This window comes from Vigna umbellata, chromosome 4, assembly GCF_029865625.1.
Source record: "Vigna umbellata cultivar VRB3 chromosome 4, Vumbellata_1.0, whole genome shotgun sequence".
Lineage (NCBI taxonomy): Eukaryota > Viridiplantae > Streptophyta > Magnoliopsida > Fabales > Fabaceae > Vigna > Vigna umbellata.
Window position 1 is genome coordinate 41,475,627 of NC_142168.1, and position 23,974 is coordinate 41,499,600.

General features: G+C 30.1%; 2 protein-coding genes across 5 annotated transcripts; both read right to left on the reverse strand.

Moving 5' to 3' along the window:
- Positions 1-5,726: 5,726 nt before the first annotated feature.
- LOC124830450 (cyclic dof factor 1-like) lies at positions 5,727-8,726 on the reverse strand. 2 transcript variants are annotated; one of them, XM_088111319.1, is made up of 2 exons: positions 8,319-8,726; positions 5,727-7,196 (listed from the first exon to the last, which is right to left on the reverse strand). In XM_088111319.1, the coding sequence occupies exons 1-2, from the start codon at positions 8,433-8,435 to the stop codon at positions 5,871-5,873; spliced, it is 1,443 nt and encodes a 480-aa protein (XP_087967445.1). In that variant the 5' UTR covers positions 8,436-8,726; the 3' UTR covers positions 5,727-5,870. The 2 variants fall into 2 exon arrangements, with proteins under 2 accessions (XP_087967445.1, XP_087967447.1); XM_088111321.1 differs by lacking the exon at positions 8,319-8,726 and adding an exon at positions 7,393-8,242.
- A 4,115-nt stretch (positions 8,727-12,841) lies between these two features.
- Positions 12,842-22,793, reverse strand: LOC148200230 (putative inactive leucine-rich repeat receptor-like protein kinase At3g03770). 3 transcript variants are annotated; one of them, XR_015785691.1, is made up of 8 exons: positions 21,738-22,793; positions 21,207-21,380; positions 19,120-19,879; positions 18,935-19,021; positions 18,701-18,760; positions 18,112-18,183; positions 17,846-17,979; positions 12,842-14,798 (listed from the first exon to the last, which is right to left on the reverse strand). XR_015785691.1 is itself a non-coding variant. In XM_088111981.1 (8 exons), the coding sequence occupies exons 5-8, from the start codon at positions 18,716-18,718 to the stop codon at positions 14,547-14,549; spliced, it is 444 nt and encodes a 147-aa protein (XP_087968107.1). In that variant the 5' UTR covers positions 18,719-18,760; positions 18,935-19,021; positions 19,120-19,879; positions 21,207-21,380; positions 21,738-22,793; the 3' UTR covers positions 12,842-14,546. The 3 variants fall into 3 exon arrangements, 2 of the variants coding, with proteins under 2 accessions (XP_087968107.1, XP_087968108.1); XM_088111981.1 differs by having other exon boundaries at positions 17,846-17,947; XM_088111982.1 differs by lacking the exon at positions 18,935-19,021 and having other exon boundaries at positions 17,846-17,947.
- Positions 22,794-23,974: the final 1,181 nt, after the last annotated feature.

A 23,974-nucleotide genomic window follows, 5' to 3' on the forward strand; every position in this document is an offset into this window, starting at 1 on the left:
TGATTCACCAAGTATTTCAATCAAACGGCTAGACGGGCCATGAATGAAACAAATTACTGTAAGAGTTGGTAGGTGGTATTAGATGTTATTTGTAAGTCTCACCATTATAAGATGATGGAAAATGTATCATCTAAAACTTAGATACATTCTTACTTTATGTAGTAAAACATAAACTCCAACCAATAGACAGAACATTTGTGTTCCTAAGTGGGTCATCGTCAAACTAAAGCTTGATGACAATACTATGTAGACATCTAAGCCGAATAAGAACATCGTACATCAATGAGAACATTAATGGCAAACTCTTTATAACATTAATATAAAATAAAAAAAAAACATAAAAAAAAGAATTATTGTGGGTCTTATAAAAGAATGGCTTTTTTATGGATGCATTATTTGAGCGACTCTTTTGACATAAGATGAGTCATAAAAGCTTATATTCCACAAGTAAATATCTCCACTTGGTTGATAATGGGGTCTTTCCATTGTAAAAAGCAACGCCCCAACCATGGCTTTAACATAGATACTAGCTAACCTCGCCCAAGTCATAAGATCAATTGCGTCAAAGTAAAAAAGGGGGAAAGGGATAAAGCAAACGCACAAACCATAGAAAAAGAGTGTCTGTCTAGCCTTGTAAGAAGTGCACTTCAAAGCATTATCATCAAGAACTTTGCTGACTTTATTAAAAAAAAATTAATACTAGAAAGTAAGGTTAAGTTTAATTCATTTTCATATGATCCATTTGTAGTTAAGATATTGTTCACTAATACATTATATATTATATATTGTATATTGATCTTATATTTTATAAAAATTTGATATCAATTAAAAATAAGACTAAATTATAGTATATAAATGAATGTAAACTTTATGTTATAAATAAGTTATATAATATATTATATACAATATGATACTACTCAGTTACAAGTCAATCAGTTTCTATCCGATCACAAGTTGACCTATTTCTACTTAGTTATAAATTGGTCTGTCATATACTCCAACGACGAGCTATTATTTAATTTAGTATATTTTGAATCAGATAACTGACTCATAACATAGATAATAGATAATGGTCTACATAGGTCTATACATGTAAGGGTCTATAAGACTATAATTATCCTATAAATAGTACATCCATTGATGTAATTAATTTAGGTTAAGTTTTATAGTCTTATTTGTTATCTTACGCACTCTACTAACTTGAATGTCGAAGTGCCTTTTACAGGCACACCACCATCTATCCATAGAGGATGAGTACCAAGAAAAGGAAAAGAAAAACCAGTTAATGAAGAGAAAATTAAAGAAGTGCGTAAAACTCATCTTCATAATGTATACTCGATTTTATAAATACATATAAAATTGATTTAGTCTTAAAATCCACTTCTTGATATCAAACTCATTTTAAATCTCTACTAATAAGATTTATTAAATTTATTATATGACTTCATCTTATCTTATACATTACTTATTATAATAAAGTAAAAAGAAAATACTCAAATATTATATAGTTAATTGTTGCAATAGAAAAGTGACTTGGCTAACCTTAATGAAAATACACTAGTATAAAAATCGCGTACAGCGTCGAATATTTTGGGCTTTTAAGGACGAATTTGCGAACGACGTCATATCAGGAGACGTTAAATTTACGTCGACTTTAAAAATTTCGACGTTAAATTAATATCGAATTTTGTCAATATTCGACGTTAATAAATTTTTTTTTTAATTAATTCTGATCTTTTTTACAACTCTATGAGACCTGAAAAGCAAAAAAACAACAAATTTCAGTGTTTGGTATTTTATAAAGCATGAACTATGAACGTGTAGTGTAGTATCAACAACAAACAATAATAACCAACAACAAACAAGTTCAATCAAACAACAAACAAGTTCAACCAAACAACAACAACAAACAAGTTCAACAAAAAAAGCAACAAACAAGTTCAACACATAAGTTCTTCAAAACGAAAACGAAAACTAACTTTCAAAAAGTGAGTTCATCATAATAAAGTTTCGTCACCAGTGAGAGAGAAAGCAGAATGCGCCTATGAAGGAGAAAGACACGAAAATAATCAGTTAAAACAAATAAAAATCATACCTAAAGTAATTAATTAATATGCATTTGTATCAAATGAAAGAAAGATTATATCTGATGCTCGTCAAACTTTCGTTCCAGAAAAGTTTGAGAGAAAAGAAGAAGGTATCGCGCGCTAAGATAAAGTGAATGAATTTTCAATCTCCCGCTCCAATTTTTATTGAATTCACTAACCACCTCGAATTTAGAGAACATTCGACGTTTTATATCTTTTTACGTCGAATTACAATTCTAAACGACTTTTAATAATTGCATTTATTTACAAAAATGATACCGCTCATTTTTAATTTTGCCTATTCAGTAATTGGACATTGAACGTGTGACGTTATACACTGTTTTACTAGTAATTGTATTGAAATCCATATCAACAAACATGATTTTCAATGAGAATGTTTATGAGAAAAATGTGCAGAAAATAAAAATACAAATGGTTTATTCGTAAGTAAATTCTTTTCCCTTCCGTTGCATAAAATTTATCATAGAGATGCAGCTAAATATGTTACTAGATTTCCGTTCACATAAATTCAAGCTTAAATTCTTGAAATTATGAAGAAGTATGCATTCTTATTTTTAATTTTATATAGTGTGACTAATTGTATATGTGTAAAAAAGAAAATACAAGACAGTTGAATTGCGTTCTTAGATATTTTTCTAAAACTCGTGTAAAAATGTTATTATCTTTTGTCTCCTTTTAGAAATGATGAAAATATTAAATTCAAAATATGATAGTGAACAAAATAATGAATTAGAATGATGGGATCATAAAAAAAATGCTTTCAATTTTTTACAAATTAAAAATATATTTCAAAGTTAGTTCCAAATAATGAATAAGCAAAATAGTGGCAGAGAAATAAAATAAATTTTATGTTTTTTCTTTTAACATTATTATATTGAATTTTAATAAAAATTTAAATTGATTTTATTTGTAATCGAGATGAATATCATGCTTCGAATATATATATTTTTAACTTGATTTTATTTGTAAATAATGTAATACTTCCAATAAATCATATGAATACTTTTTATAATTTTTTAAAATTTTAAAGTATAAATAATTTTTAATATTTTTTATAAATTTTAAATCTAATTTAATATTACAAAATCAATAAAACTATATATATATATATATATATATATATATATATATATATATATATTAAATTAATCTTATTTTAATTCGTGCAACTTTCATAAATCACATAAATATTTTTTATAATTTTTTTCTAGATTTTAGAACGCAAGTATTCTTTAACAATCTTTTACAAGTTTTGTATGAAGAATATTCTTTAACACCTAATCATTTTTATCTTTACCCACGATGAGGTGTTTAAAAGAAAGAATTTTAAACTTAGTTTCTATTGTTCAAAACATATGCAAAATATAATTATTTCTAAATATAAAGTGTAGAGTGTTTTGATCTACTTCTTGTTAGATATTTGAGACACTAAAAAATTAATGTGTGTTTTTCTACTTTCGTAAGATGTTGGTATATTCTAACATTTATCATGTGCACTGATTATTATTTATTTATTTATTTATTATTAGTAGTATTATAATACATTCCACAAGTGATAAAAACCTATTCATCTATATGAAAAGCCAATAAAATAGACTCTGAAATTAATGATTTACTCTATTTTTTAACATATAAATTAATAATTATTTTATACTAATCAAAGTTAATAATAAGGATCTATTTTGGTTTGAACTAAAAATGTGAATTTTCAAAATTGAAAGAGAAGCTTGTTTGACCTCACTAAATTTTTGTCAGTAACTTTTAGTTCTTTATACGTTAATTGACATTTTTTTATACATTAATGTTTAGCTTATGACTTTTATATTTACTTATTTTCCTTTTTAGTTTTAAACTAATTCTTAAATTTTCCTTTTAATATTGTGTATATAAGGAGTTTTTTTTTTCATTTTTCCACATGCAATTTTTTTATATAATAGTTTTTTATTACATAAGATATTAATCATATACAACAATTAGTTTCTTTTAATAATTTTGTTACATTATTTATTTTACTATTATATTGTTCATGATACTGTTTTACATAAGATCTATGATTTTACTGTTTCAACTTTAAATTTGAAATATATGGAAATTATCATACGGTAGTTTTTTTTAATATTGCACTATATTTTAACTATTATATTAATTCACAAAATGAAAATAAGATGCCTACTTAATATTTTCACTTTATTTTAAATTAGATAAAAAATATTAGTAAAATATAGCACAACAAATATAATATTTGAAAGTAAAATATGTAATTAAAATTATTGATTGCTAAATAAAAAACTACAAAATTGAAAATCAACTTGCTTATTTCTATAATTATATATTTATGAGCTACTTACTATAATAGATAATTTTACCATATACCCTTACTTACTTAACATATTTTAACAACCAACTAACACTTTTTCAATGATTAACTTTTATTTACAACCTATTAATATAGATGAATTTTCAAACTTGGAGGAATATAATTAATTATTTACCGGTATACAAAGATGCAAATCTTTCATTAATTTTTCTTTTCCTATCCTTAAGTTTTGTAAAATTTTATTTTTATATTTTAGTAAATTAAATTATTTTTAGATATACAAAAACTAAGAATTGAATTATAGAAAATCACTAAATTTGAAATAAAATAAGGACTCAAAAATTGTAATTTAATCAAATAGTTTATTTTAATTTAAAAAAGCAAAATATATCATGTAATGTCATGTAAATTTATGAAAGATTTTGACCCCTTCATTGTACTTATAGGCTTTTAGATAATGTTGTTAAAAAAAGGTATTATATACTATTTTAACCTTCTTAATTTTCTTCTTTTGGCCCCACAACTTTTCTCTAAGAGCTGCTATTTTCCCAAATCGGGAATCGAATCAAATTCAGAAACAAACTCTTCCGTGTCGTCCAAAACCATTACTTTGTCTATACAAAAAGAAATAAGTGATGCCACGTCAACTGATTATGATAACTCTAACACAAGATTATTCTCGGCCAAAAAAAAAAAAAAAATATATATATATATATATATATATATATATATATATTTACAGATAGGACAATAAAAAAAAGTATCCGCGAACGAATAAAACCCGTAATAGTTGATACTCAATATAATTAAACTATATGTAAAAAATAAAAATAAAAATTTATTAAATCTAACTTAAATTAAAACTAATTAATATTTTATAAAGTTAAATTTTATTAAAATTAAATTTTAATTTATATTATATTTTTATTTTAATTTTAATAATTTATAAAAATATATTTTTTAAAATATTTGAAAGTAGCGAGAGATTTTAAATTATTCACTAATATTTACAGGCAAGTACGGATGAATTTTTTTTCTTTTCCGATGAAGTTATCAGTAAACACTATTCATGTCTTATTCGATCCCAATCTCTAATTATATGTTTTAATTTGATTTGGTGTAACATTATTTTTAGAGAAACTAAAAATTCTTTGTTAGAATAAGGAACAAGAAACCTAAGAATTTGTTAGAGACAACAATCACAAAACTTGCCATTTACACTACCTTTAATGGTGAGTGATGCACGGATCACTGTATTATTGCTGCACTAGCTAGCATCTCCAAGAATGAACAATTTCAGAGATCATAATTCAAAAATAAATTTAAAACAACAGAATATGTAGTTACAAAGTGGATTGCACAAACCAAAAATGCTACCTGCAAAACAAATTTTATGCTTGTGAACCAAGCAATATGCACAAGATTAAGTGGAGGTTAGAAACTCATCACATGCCCTCTTGAAATGCATGAGCACGAGAAATAGCTGCAGGGTTAGCTTCCAAGATTTGAGACACACCCAAAACACGGTCTTTGCCTTCTCTAGGCTTTGCCCTTTTTGAAATAGTACCTTCTGGTACACATTCAGGGTTGGTTCCTGATGAGGCCAATTTTGAGGCCCCATTTGGATCATCAATTCTAAGGGTCGTTGGAACCAAGATACACATGTCTGATTTTTCTTCATCTGTTGAAAGATTGTCTCTTGTGTGTTTGCCAAGTGTTGGGGAGCCGTTGCCTGAGCAGCAGCTATTACTGGTAGAGGAAGTAGGTGAAAGGCAGGCATTGAAACCCATTGAAGCAGCTCCTGTTCCACCACCATACACAGGTGGTCCACTCCAGTATGATCCAGGAACAAATTGCAAGGGAAAGCTTGGTGGGCAAATTGTTGGAACTGCCATGATCGGTGTAGGACACCACTGCATTGAAGCAGGGTCGGCACTGTTATAAGGGTTACACATTTGTAGTGAAGAGGGGTGAAGTGATGCAGTGGAAGCAACATTGTTCCAATCTGGATTCCAAGGGAATATCCACGGAGGAACAGGATAACACTGCATAGGTTTTGATGCAGTTGGTTCAGTTGATTTGTTTCTTGGAGTGTAAGCATTGGTCATAGATGATGATCCACATAAGGATACTTCCTCCTCCCCTTTTTCTGCATAATTGACAGTATTTTCATCAGCACTTCGATTTTGTTCTTTAAGATTAAGCATTGACTCCATGGATTCACAAAGAGGAGGGGCATCCGGACAAAATTTCAACACAGTACCATTATCTGTTGAAGACCTGAAAACAGCAGCAGATTGAAGTGTTGTGGCAAGTTGGTGACAAGAAGAGTCACTTGTAGTTGGAATTCCGTCACAAGATACAATAATGTGCCGGTATTGAGAAGCTAGGTGCTTGTTCTTTCGTCTCCCCGCACCCACTGGAACATTTCTCATGGTTCCACCTGCAGTCCAGTACCTTTGGCAGTTCTTGCAGAAATACCGAGGTTGGTTCACATTGTAGTTATTGAAATAACAGAATTTGGTGTCTAAACTGTTGCATCGAGGACAATGCAGAATTTTGTCTGGTTTCTTGAAGATTTTATCTTGATCTGTACTGCTACTCTCTGTATTATTTTCCACTGTTTTGGAATTTACTTTTGACTCATTTTCCTGCCGATTATATAGGGTCTCTTGTTTGCTATCCGTTGAATCAGAATAATTCTCTAGTTGCTCAGAGTTTTCAGTACAGGGCATTTCAACTTCTTTTTTCTTTAAGCCATTGTAAGCATTCTGAAATTTAAGCTTTAATCAATGACAAGTTAAGCAGAACAATGTTGTGGGAAAATTAAGAATAGACGAGAAGCAAAATCAATACTTATTTCCTATGAAAAATATAAAATACCACACAAGAGGAACAACTGGAATTCAGCAATTTCTCAGTAATAGAAAATAGCAGTTTATCAAGGAATAGCATATTGGTTCATACATGAAACCATGTTCATCTCCTGTTTCTAATTTGTCTCAACTTCAACTTCAGTTTATCTCTCCCATCAAACTGTCATATTCATGAAAATGAATCATACTAGAACTGGTAACTTATAAACAGCTACAATTGCATAAATTTACTGAAAAATGACCACAAAGAGCACCTAGAAACTTTTGGACTAGATTGTTGCGAACTTTTGTTCTTCAAAAGGGAACCAGGTTTTTTTTTCATGCAAACTGCAGAAGTGCTGATAAGGAAAAATGAATAAGTAACTAAATGAAAGATTCTAGTACAATGAAGCCACATTAATCCAAAGAAAATATTAATCCCATATATCAACATTTTTGTCTAAAGATGGAAAGGAATTTATTCATGGATAATCAACGGCATTGCTCCAATAAAGCTGAAACAAGTTAACGTTATATTTCTTTCAGCAGTATGACCTGCTTTTAAAGAACAGAAAACCACCATAGAGATGTAGCAGAACCTATTTGAAATCTGAAACAAAACTACACTCTCATGACAACAAAAACCAAATGTTAGGCATATTTTTCTTTAAAAACTCAATTACTCACACAAGACAACTTCACCAACCTTGGTCAAAATTCACCAAACTCCTGTAGAAACGAGAAAACATAAGGACAAATTGTCAACCAAAAGTTTACTCAAAATGAACGATTGAGACCAGCCTTTGCTCCCATGAATCTGAACGTGCATCAGATACACATTCTCAAAATGTTAAAAGGGAAATTTCTTGGGAATAAATACTCTTTATATTTCACACTATTCTAAAGCTAGAAAATAAGTCTAGTAAGCAGTTATGGCATAGAAAAAGGAATGGTATTTTTTTAATGAAAACCCCACAAAATAAAATAGTATATGAGTCCAAGAAAAATGGCTTTTGGGCATCCTTCATGAGTAAGTACCATGGTTGCAGAGTTGGCCTGAATCTGATATCCCATCTGAGAACTGGCCGGAATCTGAGATTCCGGCAACGGAATCTTCCTGCCAAAGAGCCTAATACCCGGATCCTTATTAGACATGTCCCCTTCTGTATTAATTAATGGTACTGTTGTTGAATGGTTTTTTTTCCACAAGAACAGTATGAAGCTTCTGAGCAGCTCCAAGATACATAGATATAGATAGAACAGAGAAAGAAAGAGTGAGAGATAGAGAAAGAGAGAGAAAATAAGATGGTAAAAAAAGCAGCTTTTGTTTCCACGGAACTTTTCAAGGGTGAAACTTTGCACTAAAAAAAGCTACAAAACCCTCCGAGGGAAAAAGTAACCCTGCAAAAAGCACCAACAACATGAGGCATCAGAGACACAATACCGTCCCTTTAAACTTTCTTCTTTTTCCCTTTTGCTCTTTATATTTCTTCCTTATAAAAATCACTTTCTCTTAAATATACTTTTTCTTTCTTTTTTTCTCATTCTTTCTATAGATAAATAATTAATTTCAATTTTAATATATGATAAAATAATTGCAACCTTAATCATTAATTTTATTTTTTTTAAACTATCTTATTAATCAAACGAAAAACAACATATTAATATTAATTTTTTAATAAGCACGTGATAATTAGAGAGTATTAAATATTTACTCGATGAATTTAGGTTAAGAATAAGGATGGGCAAGAGGGTATAGTTCTATTATTCCATCCCATTCTAGCACTAAAAATTCATTCTAATTCTAAAATTGAGCATGTATACAATTTTTATCTCGTTGTCTCCGCTAAATAACGGATATATATTCATGTTTTTATATTTCTAACGGATATACTCATTTATATATATATATATATATATATATATATATATATATATATATTCTTTTTATCCTTCTAAATATAAATTAAATCATTTTTATAAAAAAAATCATAATATTATTAAAATATTCAATATTAAAACATAATTTATTTTTTCATGATGTAAAATATTAAGAAAAATGTTATAGTTGTATAAATTTAACTTTTTTTCTTTAAATTTTAATAAAATATCTTTCTATACTATGAAATTTTTATAATATAATATACAAATAACAAAATTAAACTAATAATAATTCTAATTTAAACATTGATCTTTAATCTTTTCGACTACATATGACATAATATGTTAGATTGATAAAAAATATTTATGGCAATTATTATAGTAAATGAAACATTTTTATATAATTGTGGTAGTAAAGTTTTTCTCATCAGAACAAATTATAATATATAGAATTATATAAAAATCATCTAAATAATATTTTATAGGATAAAAATAATCAACTGATTAAAATATTAAAAAGAAGTAAAAATTATTAAATGGTATGATTTGATAATGAATAATAATAAAAAATATACAATTAAAAATATGATACGTAGAAAAATATTTTAGATATATGAGAAAACTTACCCATTATCAAACTTAATTGAAAAATAACGAGAATTATTTAAACAAAACAAATGTGCTTCAAATTAATAAAGAAACTAAAAATTAAAGACAATAAAAAGAAATGATAAGTTCTTTTATGTCACTTGATGAATTCAGGATTTATTTCATTGAACAATTACAATTAAGAGTTAAAAATTCTCATATAACAAAACTAAATATTAAATAAAAATAATAAAAAAGAATAGAAATAATTTATGACCAGAAATTATTTAATTAAATAAAACTGAAAACATCCCTTTAGATATAACTACATACAAAAGAAAAAAAAGTGAGTAATCATTTAATTTATTCTCTCGTTTATACATATATGTTCGTTTATTTCTATAATAATTATTTACAAGTAATACCTTTTACCTTAATTTTAAAATCTGTGTTAATTTTCATTAATTCGTTTTCATTCTTAAGATTGGAATTCAGTTACAATTTCATTCTTAAAAAATCATTTTAAACAATTAAAAATATATATTTAAATTATTCTTGATTTTAATTTTTAAACTATGTGAAAAGATTAAATATAAGAAAAAAAAACAAGTATATTAAGGAAAGTGATATTATCAAATCCTTTGATAGATTTGTTCTTATGTATCTTTGCAATTTCATACTCTTCAGAAAAAACAAATGAGTGGCTTTTATTTGTAGGAAACAGTGCCGTCCTTTCCATTTTTTTTTATATTTTTTTTGGGAAAAATGTGATGAAGGGCGAAATTAAAACATTGGACCGTACAGAATATAATACCAAACCCCTCTTCTTATCACTTTCGAATTTTCGATTTATTTTAATATGATTAATGTCCAATCTGTGTTCATGAACCTCTCTTCCTTTATCACTTTCATGGAAGGTTCAATATAATAATTAATTTTAATATTTTAAAATATATTAAAAATACTTAATATATCAATATAAAAACTACTTATATATTTTAGTTTTAGTAAAATAAGTAAACTTATAGTTATACAATAACATTAAGTCTAGTAACTTTATTATTAATTAGTATAGCTAAACATATGTTTAATAGATATTATCACTTATTTATCAGACAGAAAACTAATGTTAATATACATTAATTATTGATATAATTAAATACGTATTTTATGATTAAAATCAATTACAAAAATTAATACTAATATATAACTAATCTTAAAAGAACTATTTAAAATTTAAAATTATAAATCATATGGTCATTTTTTATATTTTAATAATATATGGTGTTTAACTACCTTAATCGAAATTTAAATAAAATTAAAGTTTTTATATAAGTTTTATTTTATTAAAAATAAAATATATTGGATTAACTAATTATTCAAAATAGTTAAATATATTTTTTGTCTTCAAATTATTTTATATTTTATCTCTAAATCATATATATATTATTCTTATATTTTTAAAATCATATAAAAATCATATAAAATATGTGGAGTCACTATATAATTTTTCTATATATTTTTCTCAAATCATCTTACATTAATTTGGATCAACATAATTAAATTTTCTTAAGTTATTGGTACTTCAACACCAAACCGTACAGACGAATATATGTCAAAAGTAATATAATATTTAAATTAGTAATTAAGTAGATCAATTATCAATGTCTTAAATTCACAATAAATATCAATCACTTACTTCTTTATATATCTAGATTCATATTTATAAATTTCAAAATAAATTTATATTAACACAATTATAATCATAACTCAATATGTTTGACTTGTAAACTTAATTAGAAATTATATTAAGATTTTTCTAATGTTGAATTAATTATCTTATTCACCTTACTGATCATAACAACAAATTTTAAAATAGTTCACATGATCGTAAAAATCATATAGAATAATATACATATTATATAATATAATATATAATATTATATTATATATAATTTAAAACGAATACAAAAGTTTTAAAAATAATCTAAAAATGAAAAAACATATTAACTTTATTTAAAACATATATAAAAAAACCTTAAAATTCAGTAAAGAATGAGTATTTATTTTCTTTCTTGTTATAAGAACATGGTTTAGTTAGTTTGTTTCTCATTCTCAGAAATGACATTGTTAGAAAAGAAAAATTTTAGAGTGAGGGTAAATTAAAATAAAAAGTGTTAATTTTGAAAAGATAATGATAAAATGATTTATGAAAATTATTAAAGTGGTGAAAAGCTAGGGTGACGACACGTGGCACATGAGTGAACAGAGAGATGAATAAGAGCCAAGAGATGTAGTGGCTAAGGACGGAGATGAGATGACGTTAGACAGAAAGTGGGACCCACAGTGGAAAAAGGGCAAAAAGGTGATGCAGACTTCAACGACACCTCATTCAGCCTATTCTCTCTTTGCGCCGCCTTCAATTGCTGCTTATTCTTTTCAAACAAATACCTATTTTATTCTTTAATTATACAATTAATCAATAATTACACTTTTTTTTTCAAATCTTTATTATTTAAATGTTTTTCATACTTAATCATAATGATTTATTTTTTATTTTATTAATTTTTTAAAATATTAATATTAATATCACAGGATAAATATTAATTTTAATATGATAAATATTGATATATTTTATTTTTAATAGTAAAAAATTACAATTTTAATGTAATTAGTATTATTTTAATTATTTAATATAGTTATATATGCGCTTAACTTTTAATAATTATAACATGTATTTATTAAAAAAATTAATATATAGTTAACTTAAAAAATCATTGACAATTTTAAATTTGTAATACAAAAGTAAAAAATAAAAAATTTCAAACGATTATCTAAAAGTTAATTTTATATTATATATATATATATATAGATATATATATATATTTCTAATATCTTAATATATTAATTTTAAATCTAATTTAATTTTACAAAACTAATATTTAAGATAAAACTTGCATATTTATATAGAATAAATATGTTTTATTTTTATTCAATATAAATTTCTAAACAAATTTTATTTAAAGTAGTTAATTAGGCTGTGCTATTTAAATTAAACATCGAAAAAAACTCAAACAGGGGGCCACTCGGGAGTCTACAAGACATACCGGAGGATAGCTCAGTCCTTGTTCTGGGTCGGGATGAAGAAGGATATTACAGAGTTTGTGGCTAAATGTCTTGTGTGTCAACAACACAAGTATTTAGCATCATCTCCGCAAGGATTACTACAGCCCTTGCCAATTCCAAATGCAGTTTGGGAAGAGCTTAGCATGGACTTCGTGGTACGGTTGCCTAAGTCCCAGGGGTACGATGCTATCTTGGTGGTGGTGGACCGTTTGAGCAAGTATGCCCATTTCATACCGCTCAAACACCCTTATTCGGCAAGGACGGTGGCTGATATTTTCATGAGAGAAGTAGTAAGATTGCATGGGATCCCAAAATCCATCGTGACCGACAGGGACCCATTGTTCCTGAGCATGTTCTGGAATGAATTATTCAAAAGCCAGGGGACGCAGCTGAAAATGAGCACCGCATATCACCCAGAAACAGACGGGCAGACGGAGGTGGTGAACCATATTCTGGAAGGTTATCTCAGGTGTTTCTGTTCAGAGCAGCCTCGGGGTTGGATGACAGTGTTATGGGAGAGCACCTCCTTCTTTGCACAGATTCATTCCTGGTGAATCTCTAGTGGAGGCCGTGAATCAAGAACTTCAAACCAGAGACGAAGCTCTGAAACAGTTGAGGTTCCATTTGGAACGAGCGCAGGATATTATGGTGCAACAAGCTAATAAAAAGAGACGGGTCACGAATGTGGAAGTGGGGGATTGGGTGTATTTGAAGATACGACCCCATAGGCAGACTTCAATGCCAACTAGACTCCACCCAAAGCTGTCAGCAAGGTATTTTGGACCTTTCCGGGTGATTCAGAAGGTGGGGGAGACAACTTGCAAGTTGTAGTTGCCAGAGACAGCTCGAATCCATCCTGTGTTTCATGTTTCACAGGTGAAGAAGGCAGCAGGAGAGCACTAGGTGGAGAAGGAACTACCGCCTGATCTGCAGTCAAAAGGGCCTTCGTTTTGGCCCGTGAGTGTTTTGGGAAGGAGGCAGCGGACAGAAGAAGGAGGAAGCGTATCGCAACTGCTAGTGGAGTGGCAACAAGGAGGACCAGAAGGGGCCACCTGGGAAGATGAAATAACCATCCGAGAACAGTACCCCAATTTCAACCTTGGGGACAAGGTTGATGATCAAGGGGAGGGTGTTGATAGGGATAAGAATAAGAAAGGATGGTTAGTTTATGAGAGGAGAAATAGGAGGAACTGAATATAACAAACTAACGGTTTAGGACAGTTTTGGTGAGATTGTAAGATTGTATAAATAGAGGCTAAGTAGAAGGGATTGCGGGATATTATTGATTCCTTAGTTGCTTACGGGTTTATACCTGTGGAAGAGGGTTATGCCTCTACGTTTGATTGTACAAATACTATACTTGTGAATAACATATAGATTTCTCCTTCTTTCTGTGTTTCTTGGAGAGGAAGTGAGTCTTGAAATTAGGTTCCCAATTTAGGAACCTAACACTATCTACCACATAACAGGTTAAAGAGATGGTTGTGAGAAATGCCATCATTGTGACTGAAATATATGGTTTAACAAGAAAAAACTTTGTTAAATTTAGAACATCATGAAACTGATATACAGATATTTTACTAATAGAATTTCATCAAGAGAAACTTCCATATCCATTCTATTTCTTGTTGGAATGATACCAGTTTTACACTCTATTCGAGAAACAAGTTTTTATGAATCACCTGAAATCCAGCTCTTGAGTGTGCCATTAGGAACATACTCAAACACAATAAATATGCTGCTGACACTTGAATCGTCCAAATAACATTCAAAGAAGTGTCCAAGAACACTGACTAAATGACGATGTCTGTATTTGAATATCTGCTCTATGTTATGCACAAAATCTTGAGTGCTGAAGCTTTTGGTGATTTTTACACTTCTAATGGCAACAAGTAAACCATCCTTTAGTTGACCTTTGTGCATCTGAAGCACATAAGAAAAAAATATAATTTTATGATGAAATACAAATCAAAATTACTTTCTTCATGCAAGCTGATGGGCATGTTATGACACGAACATGTATTAGCCGCAGCATATTTGTCAAGAAACTAGTGTTTCATAACATTTTAAGCTAGAAAACAGATTCATTCCTTAATATGACATAACACTCTCCCCTGAATCTTAGGCTCAAAGGAATAGTTTTCTATAATCAACATAGACATTATAATTAAAAGGTTTAACACATCATTTGGAGGCAAAAGATGTATTAAACAAGCCAAGTCAAAGTTGTTTGTAGCTGTTACAATCTCATCCAGTGAGAAAGCTCGATAAGGAGGCAGATCAACTGTTCCAAACTTCATTGTTTGAGATATATACCCTTTAGTATGGTAAAAATAAATAATTGTCATCTATCTTTTATATGTAAGGATAGAAAGGAATTTATAAATCAAGTTTAGTTGTTCTGTCTGATGCAATTAAACATGTTTTTTTGAAGTCCCAGTGCATGTAATTTTCTTTTCTATTGATAACCAGAGTTTCACTTTCTGCTACACTCCATTAATGAATGCATTTCAGAAATAAAATTTATAATTATTATTCCGCATGCTCTGTTCTAAATTCTTGTCATCCTGATCTTCTAATGTTTGTTACTGGTGAATTTCTGATTATTTGAATATCAAAGGCTCAAGGATGCCACACAAGAACAAAACCAAGTTGCAATAGTTTATATTTTCATTGAGGCAAGAATTGAATAAAACTCAAGTTTCTAATGTCTACACTGAATCACCCAATTTCCTTCCAATAACAAAGTTTTAAAAATGTAAAGTATTGTTATTTTTTAAGGTGATAATATAACTTCGGTACTCTGTCTGCACACATACAAATAATTCATGGCACTAATTAACAATTGCATGTGAGAGTTTTCAAGATAATATAAGTTGAAAAATGCAAAAATTTGTATAAGGAATGTGTCAGTGTGCACACAAATATAAATGTATACTATTCAGAGTGAGGGAGTCACTACAAAAATTTAGATTTTTACCGGGGCTTATTTTTGTCATTTCCAGCGGTTTTAATCCCTGGAAAGTACGTTACCCGCAGTTACGGAAACTCCTGAGAAAAACTGCGTCGCTAAGTAATTACCGACGGTTTTCTAAAACCCCCACTAATACCGGCGGTTTTCTCAAAACCCTCGTTAATACTGACGGTTTTTCCAAAAATCCTTGCTTATACCGACAATTTTCAAAAAACCCTCATTAATACCGGCAGATTTTCAAAAACCCCTGCTAATACCGGCGGATTTTCAAAAACCCCTACTAATACCGACGATTTTCTGAAAACCCCTGCTAATACCGACAGTTTTCTTAGTTAGAGTTTCCAAAAGTAATATAAATAATTTTTTTTTATTATTTAAATGAATTTAATGATCATAAAAAATGTTTTAATAATAAACAAGAATGTGAAATCAAAATTAAATATTATTATATAAAATAAACCATAAATATTAGAAATACAATTAATTGTTAAAATTAAAAAATAACATGTTCAATCCTAAAAATTAAAATAAACATTTTCTAAATTACAATAATCAATTTTGTTGTTCTTTATTATCTTCATTGCCTTCATCATTATTGCCTTCATCATTTGTCACACTTCTTTTATCATATACTTACAATATAAAATAATAATTAGTTGTTAATATATTAATGGTATGCATCGGCTTTATTAAGACAAAGTGATCAATAAATGTTCCATTCCTAAAAAAATTATTAAATAAAAAAAATCACAATAACAGAATTATTAAATAATAATAAATAATAACTATATTAACTAATTTAGATATCATTTTAAAAATTAAAAATTACTAATATTTAAAATAGTTTATTTATAATTATTTTGTTATTGATTAGACTTTAAAATTGATTTCTAATTTTAGTCATTAAAGAATTAATGTTTAAATTAAAAAAAAAACTTTAAGATAACTTCCAAAAAATACTGACCTGTTTTTATAACAAAAGATAAATATAAAAATAAGTTTTTTCCAATCTACACTACAAAAATATACAATTTTAGTAGGGGTTATTTTTTACGTTACCGGAGGTTTTAACCCCCAAAAAATACTATTCCTGCGATTTCAAGAACTACTGGGAAAACCAACATCACAAAATTACCGGCGGTTTATTTCCAGGGGTTTCTAGAACCGCCGGAAATAACCAGGGTTTTGTGGAACCATCCCTATTTCCAGGGGTTTCTGGAAAACCGCCGGTAATTACCAGGGTTTTCCAAAACCGCCGGGAAATCATTTTTTTTAAAAAAAAATAAAATTTTATATTTACACTTCCCTTTGGCACAAGAAAGAAAATCACAAGTTCAATCATCAATGCATGATAATACAACCGTTAAATTGGTGATGATTCAACATAGCAATAAAGGAATTTTGGTAGAAAGACACATAGCAAATAAATTAATCAAGAAACTGGTGATGATTCAACAAATTTTGCTAGAAAAAACAAGTAAATTGATATTGTTTATTTCAACCACTTTGGTGGGTTGCTAATTGCTATTCTTGCTCCACCACACAATTACAACATATCTATCTATAGTTCACTTTCCTCAATATCTTTTGTGATTTACCTTAAGTATGGCCCCCAAACCCATAAGCACCCTTAGTATGGACCCCAAACAGATTCTGAAAATTAATAAACACCACCAAAGCAGTTCCAGCATAAATACCAAACTTGGCTCTGTATAAGACAGATGCATAAACAATAACTTCCTTGTATAGTATATAGAGGTCTTTTTTATTAAGAACTTGGATTCATTTGACAAAAAGTTATATAGTAGATATGATAGAGGTTCACTTGTGCAGGAAAAGAAGGTGGAAGAACAAAGAACAAAGCAATAATAACATAAATGTTAATGGTGGGAATTCAAAATGTGAGTGGCTATGTGAAAACCATATATAAGTAAAATAAAAAAATTGATTTAATTGCATACTGGACAATTACTGTAAAAGCATAGCAAGTAGCTACCTGGCCAATATTAAGAGCTTCTTGTTTTGATTTCACAACCGAATGCAAGCCAACCCAAGCATAAATCTCTCTTTTTGAAGATTTACCAGATTGATGAAACCCCTTTTATACATTAAGGAACGTTACATGGTCACCTTGTATGTATCAATTATCAAAAGATATAAATATATGAATAAAAGATATAGCTCATTCATCATATTGTTATAGAAAAACAATCATGCTATGGCTATAAACAACAAGAGTGGGGAAAAGTTAAGTTAAATTACCTTGGCAGCAGCAAATATCAATTTTGCTTCATCAGATTTCTTTTGTATCCCTCTCCCTGAGATCCAGATGGACTATATACATAGATTTTTAAAATTAAAGTCACTACTCTATACATTAATGTTTAACTATACTTTTGAGATGATATACTGATAGATTTCATTTTAACATTTCCCAACTTCAGCAAAAAAATAAAAGATTTTAACAAAAATGTATGAAATCAGGGTTTAATTTTGATTCTTTATTTATAGTTGTCTAGTCTAAACAGAATTCTTATAGTTTTCCATCTTTCATCTAAAATTACATGATGCATTTGAAAAAATAAATAATGTTTAAATAAAAATAATAAAATATAGGTTTTATTATTATTTTAATGCTTTACGGATTTTCTTCTAAACTATACATATCGTAATATATTATACTTCCATTATAATTTTATTAATTATTAAAGAAACTTAATTCGAACAATCAAAAACTATAAATAATAAATATGACTAATTGACCAATTAAAATTAAAAGTAAAAATCACACAAAACAAAAACACCAAAATTAAAATTAAATCAAAGTATAAAATGAAGTGGTTTCTTTCACCAGAGTATGCCTCAACATTAGATTCAAGCCAGACGAGGATCAGGTTCTGCAGACATGCATCTGGAGGACATTCAGAAAAGAGATAGCAATGTCAATAAAAAAAGGAACATTTGACTATTGTTGACCTTGAATAAACAATATTACCTTTGAACAAAGACAATAAAAAATATTCTTATACTATCATATTTGACAATATTTTGAATGCTGAGAAAAACAGTTTCAAAAGACACTTACTGTAATTTTTGTTTCAAAGAAGTATTTCAGAGTAAGCATTAGACCTCGAACCATTTCAGTGAGAAAAAGAGTGTTGATGTTCAAAAACTATCATCCAAAACACCAGCAATGAATTACTTATACATTATGGAGAAAGTCATAAAGAACAACAATCAAGCTGAAAACAGAGGATTCTAAATAAATACCAAAACTCCAATCCTTTGAAATTCCCTTTGCAAGTTGCTCCCTTTGTTCATCCTTTGCAGTTTGTGCATCTCAGAATTATGATATATAGAAGGAAGGCATTAATACATAACACATGCAAGTGAAAAGAAAATGGACATCCAAGAGATATCTCAATTGACAGACAAATTGTCATGCTAGTGAAGGTATTTGCAAAGTTAAAAAAATGTCGTGTTTGTTCACTATACACAATTCTGAAAAGTCATTCCTTTGACCCATGTAATTATCTGCCTTTATAAGAGGGGAGGTTAAAGAGAGGGAGCTAGGTAAAAACTCACGGGACCAGTATCATCCGAGGATGAGGCGGTGGAGTGCATTGTAGTGTTTCAAGGAATATATAATTAAACATATTCTTTATTTGTACGTGTGGACCCAGCACACTATCCCATTTCAAAAAGTCCATTTCTTGAAACTGGATCATGATTTTTATGTATAGTAGACAATTTGATGCAGGAAACAATCAAAAGTCATATTCAGCCAATCAAATTTTTTATTTTCGTGTTTATATATGTCATGCATGTGAAGCTGAAAACTAGGTAGACTGTTTATATAGTCACCGGCTTCTTCTAGAAGCTTAGGGAACGATACCTTCTGGTAACCGGGGATTAATCGTCTGAGAGAGCAAGCTTTCTTCTGCAGTGGTGATGCCGTTCTTTGAATCTTTGGCATCCTCTTCTTCATCAATCCAGCGTGGGACTTCCTGGCCTTCATGTGGTGCCTCCGCTTCACGGGGAAATATATTTTAAAAAACAAATAAATTTAATTTAACTGCAATTCTATTTTTAAATTGTCGAAAAATAACGATAAAAAAAATGACTGCGGTTTTGTAGTGAAATTAAATTGAAAGAAAATGCTTGATGGGAAAGGTGCTGCAAAATAATGTACAAGCTACAAAGGAAATAAAAAACAAACCTTAAGGCTTAAAGTAAATCTACAAATAGAAAAAAATGAAGTAAACAAACCCGCATACAATTTGTCTAAAAGACAAGGTCATATTAATTGTCTGCAGAAAAAAGTTGTAGATGTAAGTTGTATGTGGCAAAACAATTTTTCCCAACCACTCTAAGACAAAGCTTGATCATTTTCACCCCAACTTTTCTCTCTCCAAAGTTCCATAAATCAATGTCTTTAATAAATCAGAAAATTTGTTAACGATTCGCAAAAAAGAAATGAGATCATAAATTTAATGAAATAATTAAAATCATACACAAATATTAAATTAGTTAAGATAACAACAACTTTATTTTATATGGGAAAAGACACCATGCAACAATGCAAAACTACAGCCTGGGGAAGGATAAAACAAAAGGCAGTGAAACCAGAAGGAAGTAAACACTATTGTGAATACAACACAAAGTTGTTCAGTCTCTATGTATCAGTAATAGGAAGGAACCCTTTGAAACAGTCATGCACATAACAGCGCTCAATCCAATTCAAAAGCATGTAAGAACAAACATTTTAGTTTTGAAGATGTGACTATGAAAGTATTGTGATCCAACAAAATATATCAATGTATCAGAACCAAACACAGCATGAAATTTAGCCTTTTATTAAAAATATTAGAGAGAAGTAAAACCCGGAAGAGAATAGGATATTCCCAGAACAGAAGTTGAAAAACAACTAAAAGAAAGATTCAAGTGTACACCAAATGCTGTGAAGTCTATGCTTATCAGAAATGGAAATTCCCCTGAACCAATAATGCGCAACATACCAGAGATATAAGTATGTCCCAGAGCTAAAATCTGTGAAACCCCAACATACAGTGTCTGATTGTAAGCATGATTCAAAAAGCAACCTAAAAACTAAAACCACATTTTCTCTCTTGACATAGTTTCATAACCTCTGTACTATTTCCTTTTACTTATAAAATAAGGGTTAAATACCATAAACGATACAATGTTAATTTCACTCAAGTTCGTTTCCTTTTCAATTATATATAAATGCCCGCACAAACTAGAATGTGGCCACTTTATTTAATAAATCAAACAAAACAATAATCACTCATCAAAATAACAAAATACACAAAGCAGAAAATTTCATAACCTATTACCTGATAATCAGTAAGAATAGCTTGTATCACAGTCAACTTGGATCTTCTAGAATTCTAAGGACCAGAAATCGCCTCTAATGCCTTCCTAAGCCATTCAAGCCCACCTATTAATAGTTTCAACAGAGCCCCAGAAATAGAGGAATGAGAAAGACCTTCCGCAACCTCCAAAACGTCCTACATGATTAGCAATCATCTCTAATCAACAACAAAGGAAATTCAACAAGATTAATTATTAGCAAGCCCCATTAAAAAGGCCATGTTCTTTATCCCAAACAGTTGGCAAACACCTGCTCTTATATCCCAAATCAACTTGTATTAATGCCCATGAAAAGAAAAGGTTAAAAGATTGACAAAGACGGTGAATAAAATTATTAAGCAATGAACCTTGTAAAAGAAAAACCATATTGCAGTCAGCAGTAACACACTAAAAGTTCCATGTATAGTTGAATAGGAATAAGAAAATAATCAAATATGATACGAGGCATCCAGATGAATGACTCAAAATAAAGTGTCAAGAGATCAAGTTAATACCATGTTCTTAATAACCAGTCAAAAATAAACCAAATTTGGTGGACAGTTATCTCCAAACAAGTATCCGAGCGATGAATGACCACCGGGAACCGCTTTGACTTTTGTCGATGGACGATCCTATAATATATATAGGAGAAAAACTATATTAACGAAAAACCTATAATTAAGATGATCATGAAGGTTAATAAAATGGGAGATTATCTTAGAGTCTTGGATCCTTTTTGGGGAAGACGAACCAGTTAAGAATAAAACCAATTACACAGATGTTAAACTATGTTGACCACTATTCATAACTTGATTTATTACCGCGCTTATTTTTGTAGTGAGTTACTTGCATCCAGAAGCTCCAGTCCCCAGTCCCCAGTCCCCAGCATGCAAGAATAAGTGAAAAGATTGGAAAAAGATTGAAAAAAGATTGAAAACTGGTGAAAAAAGGAAAAATTAAGTAAAAGAAAGAGAAAGATCGAGAAAAGAAAGTGAATTTGATTATACATGGGCATCACGCCGCGGCGGCCGCGGCGGCAGACGGCCGCACAAACTAGATTTTATTTTGGTAGGTTCATTATTCATATAATCACTATTTATACAAAAAAATACAAAGCGGCAGCGGCGGCGGCAGCGGCAGCGGCAATTAATGATGACTCTGCCAATTAGGTCGCATCTGCGATTGCGGCCTCATCGGAGCTTCGGGTCTCATCGGAGCTTCGGGCCTCATCGGAGCTTCGGGCCTCATCGGAGCTTCGGGCCTCATCGGAGCTTCGGGCCTCATCCGCATTTCGGGCCTCTGCCAGTCCGGCCTCTGCCAGTGGTCCGGCTGCGACTGCCAAATTGGCGGCTGCCACTGATGACAATATTGATGAGGACACGGTTGATAAAGATGACAAGGCGCCGCCTGCACTGGTTGATGGAAAGGACAGTCTTGAAGCGGTGGCGTCATCTTCTTGATTGCATCCGGGATCTTCTGTGCTTCCAAATAAGCCAACTCATACTCCCCTTCACTAAAAAACTTGATTACTCGTGCCAGCAGAACTTGTAACAACTGATAATCAAGATCGGAATCCATATTCTGAATACTTTGCATGCAGTCAGCAGTCCTTCTTATAATAAATGAATTCCTTCATTTTCTTTTGGGCCGGGTCAAGGGCCATTTTTTTTGGAAAATCAAGACGTCCAAGTTTTATAAAATACCTACATTACCCCTAATTAAGAAACTTTTAATATTTTTTTATTGCTGTCAGCACAGACTTTCCCTCTTACTTCTCTCTCGCATTTCAATTACAGTCCTCGCATCTCATTTTTCTGGACTTTCTTTCGTCTCTCAGTTTTTACACACATAGACCACCACACTCGTGCCTTTCCTCTTCCTCTGTTAAGCAGGCACATGGCCGCGTTTTTCCCCCTCCCTGGTGTGGATGATGTGTGATGAGAAGAGAGTTAGTAGAAGTGGTTGTGGTGGTAGTTGCCAGGGAAACTGAGAGGATGCTCTTGGTAGGTTAAGAGTAAGAAATTTAAGTAAGAATATAATTGAGAGAGGAAGGGGTGAGATATAAAGATGAAAGGAAGAAAAGCGAGAGTTATAAAAGTTAAATGAGAGAAGAAAAGATAGTGTTGGTTGCATGGTTGTCTACCACGGCCTGGTTGTTACGTGCTTGGGGTGTTATGTTGGGAAAAGAATAAGGAAATAAGAGAAGTATGGAGGAAAGAATAGTAGAAGAGTATGGTCTGTGAGCTATGAGATGCAAGGGAATGCAGGAAAAGAGAAGAAGAGATAACGTGGTAATAGAAACGAGGAAGAAGAGCATTGTGAGTGGTGGGTAATGTGGAACGTTGATAATATACGTAAATCTTAGTGGGAACAAATGGAAGAAAGAGAAGAATGAGGGAGGAAAGAGAGGTAGTAGATATTGGCCAGTGTTATACGTGAAAGAGGAAAGGGAGTGTGTAGATGAGGAAAGAGATGGAGATGGGTTTCTTAAACTAGAATGCATGATTTAAATGAACCAGTGCATGTGTGAATAGTTTTGAGAATGATAGGTTTATTAGTAGGAGAAGAAGAAAAGAGTGTGGTTGGAAGTAGTAAGGGGAGTGACTAGGAAATTATCTTATGGGTATGGGTCTTGCTGTAGTAGTGGAAAGGATAGTTCGGAAAGAAAGTGCAACTTGTATGAAGAAGAAGATGGGTTGTTTAGAAACTGGCAGAGATGAAAGTTTGTGACAGTGGGAAATAGAAAAAAGGA

Bases quoted from the DNA above. Each gene is read 5' to 3' on its own strand.
- LOC148200230 (XM_088111982.1), bottom strand. The intron at 17,948-18,111 runs GTAATTTAACTT...AATGTATAAAAG, and splicing joins TGATATTTGCTGCTGCCAAG to GGGTTTCATCAATCTGGTAA. The intron at 14,799-17,845 runs GTAGCTACTTGC...TATGTGCTTCAG, and splicing joins AAGCTCTTAATATTGGCCAG to ATGCACAAAGGTCAACTAAA.
- LOC124830450 (XM_088111319.1), bottom strand. From the start codon at position 8,435: ATGTCTAATAAGGATCCGGGTATTAGGCTCTTTGGCAGGAAGATTCCG. The intron at 7,197-8,318 runs GTACTTACTCAT...CTTAAATTTCAG, and splicing joins AGGCCAACTCTGCAACCATG to AATGCTTACAATGGCTTAAA.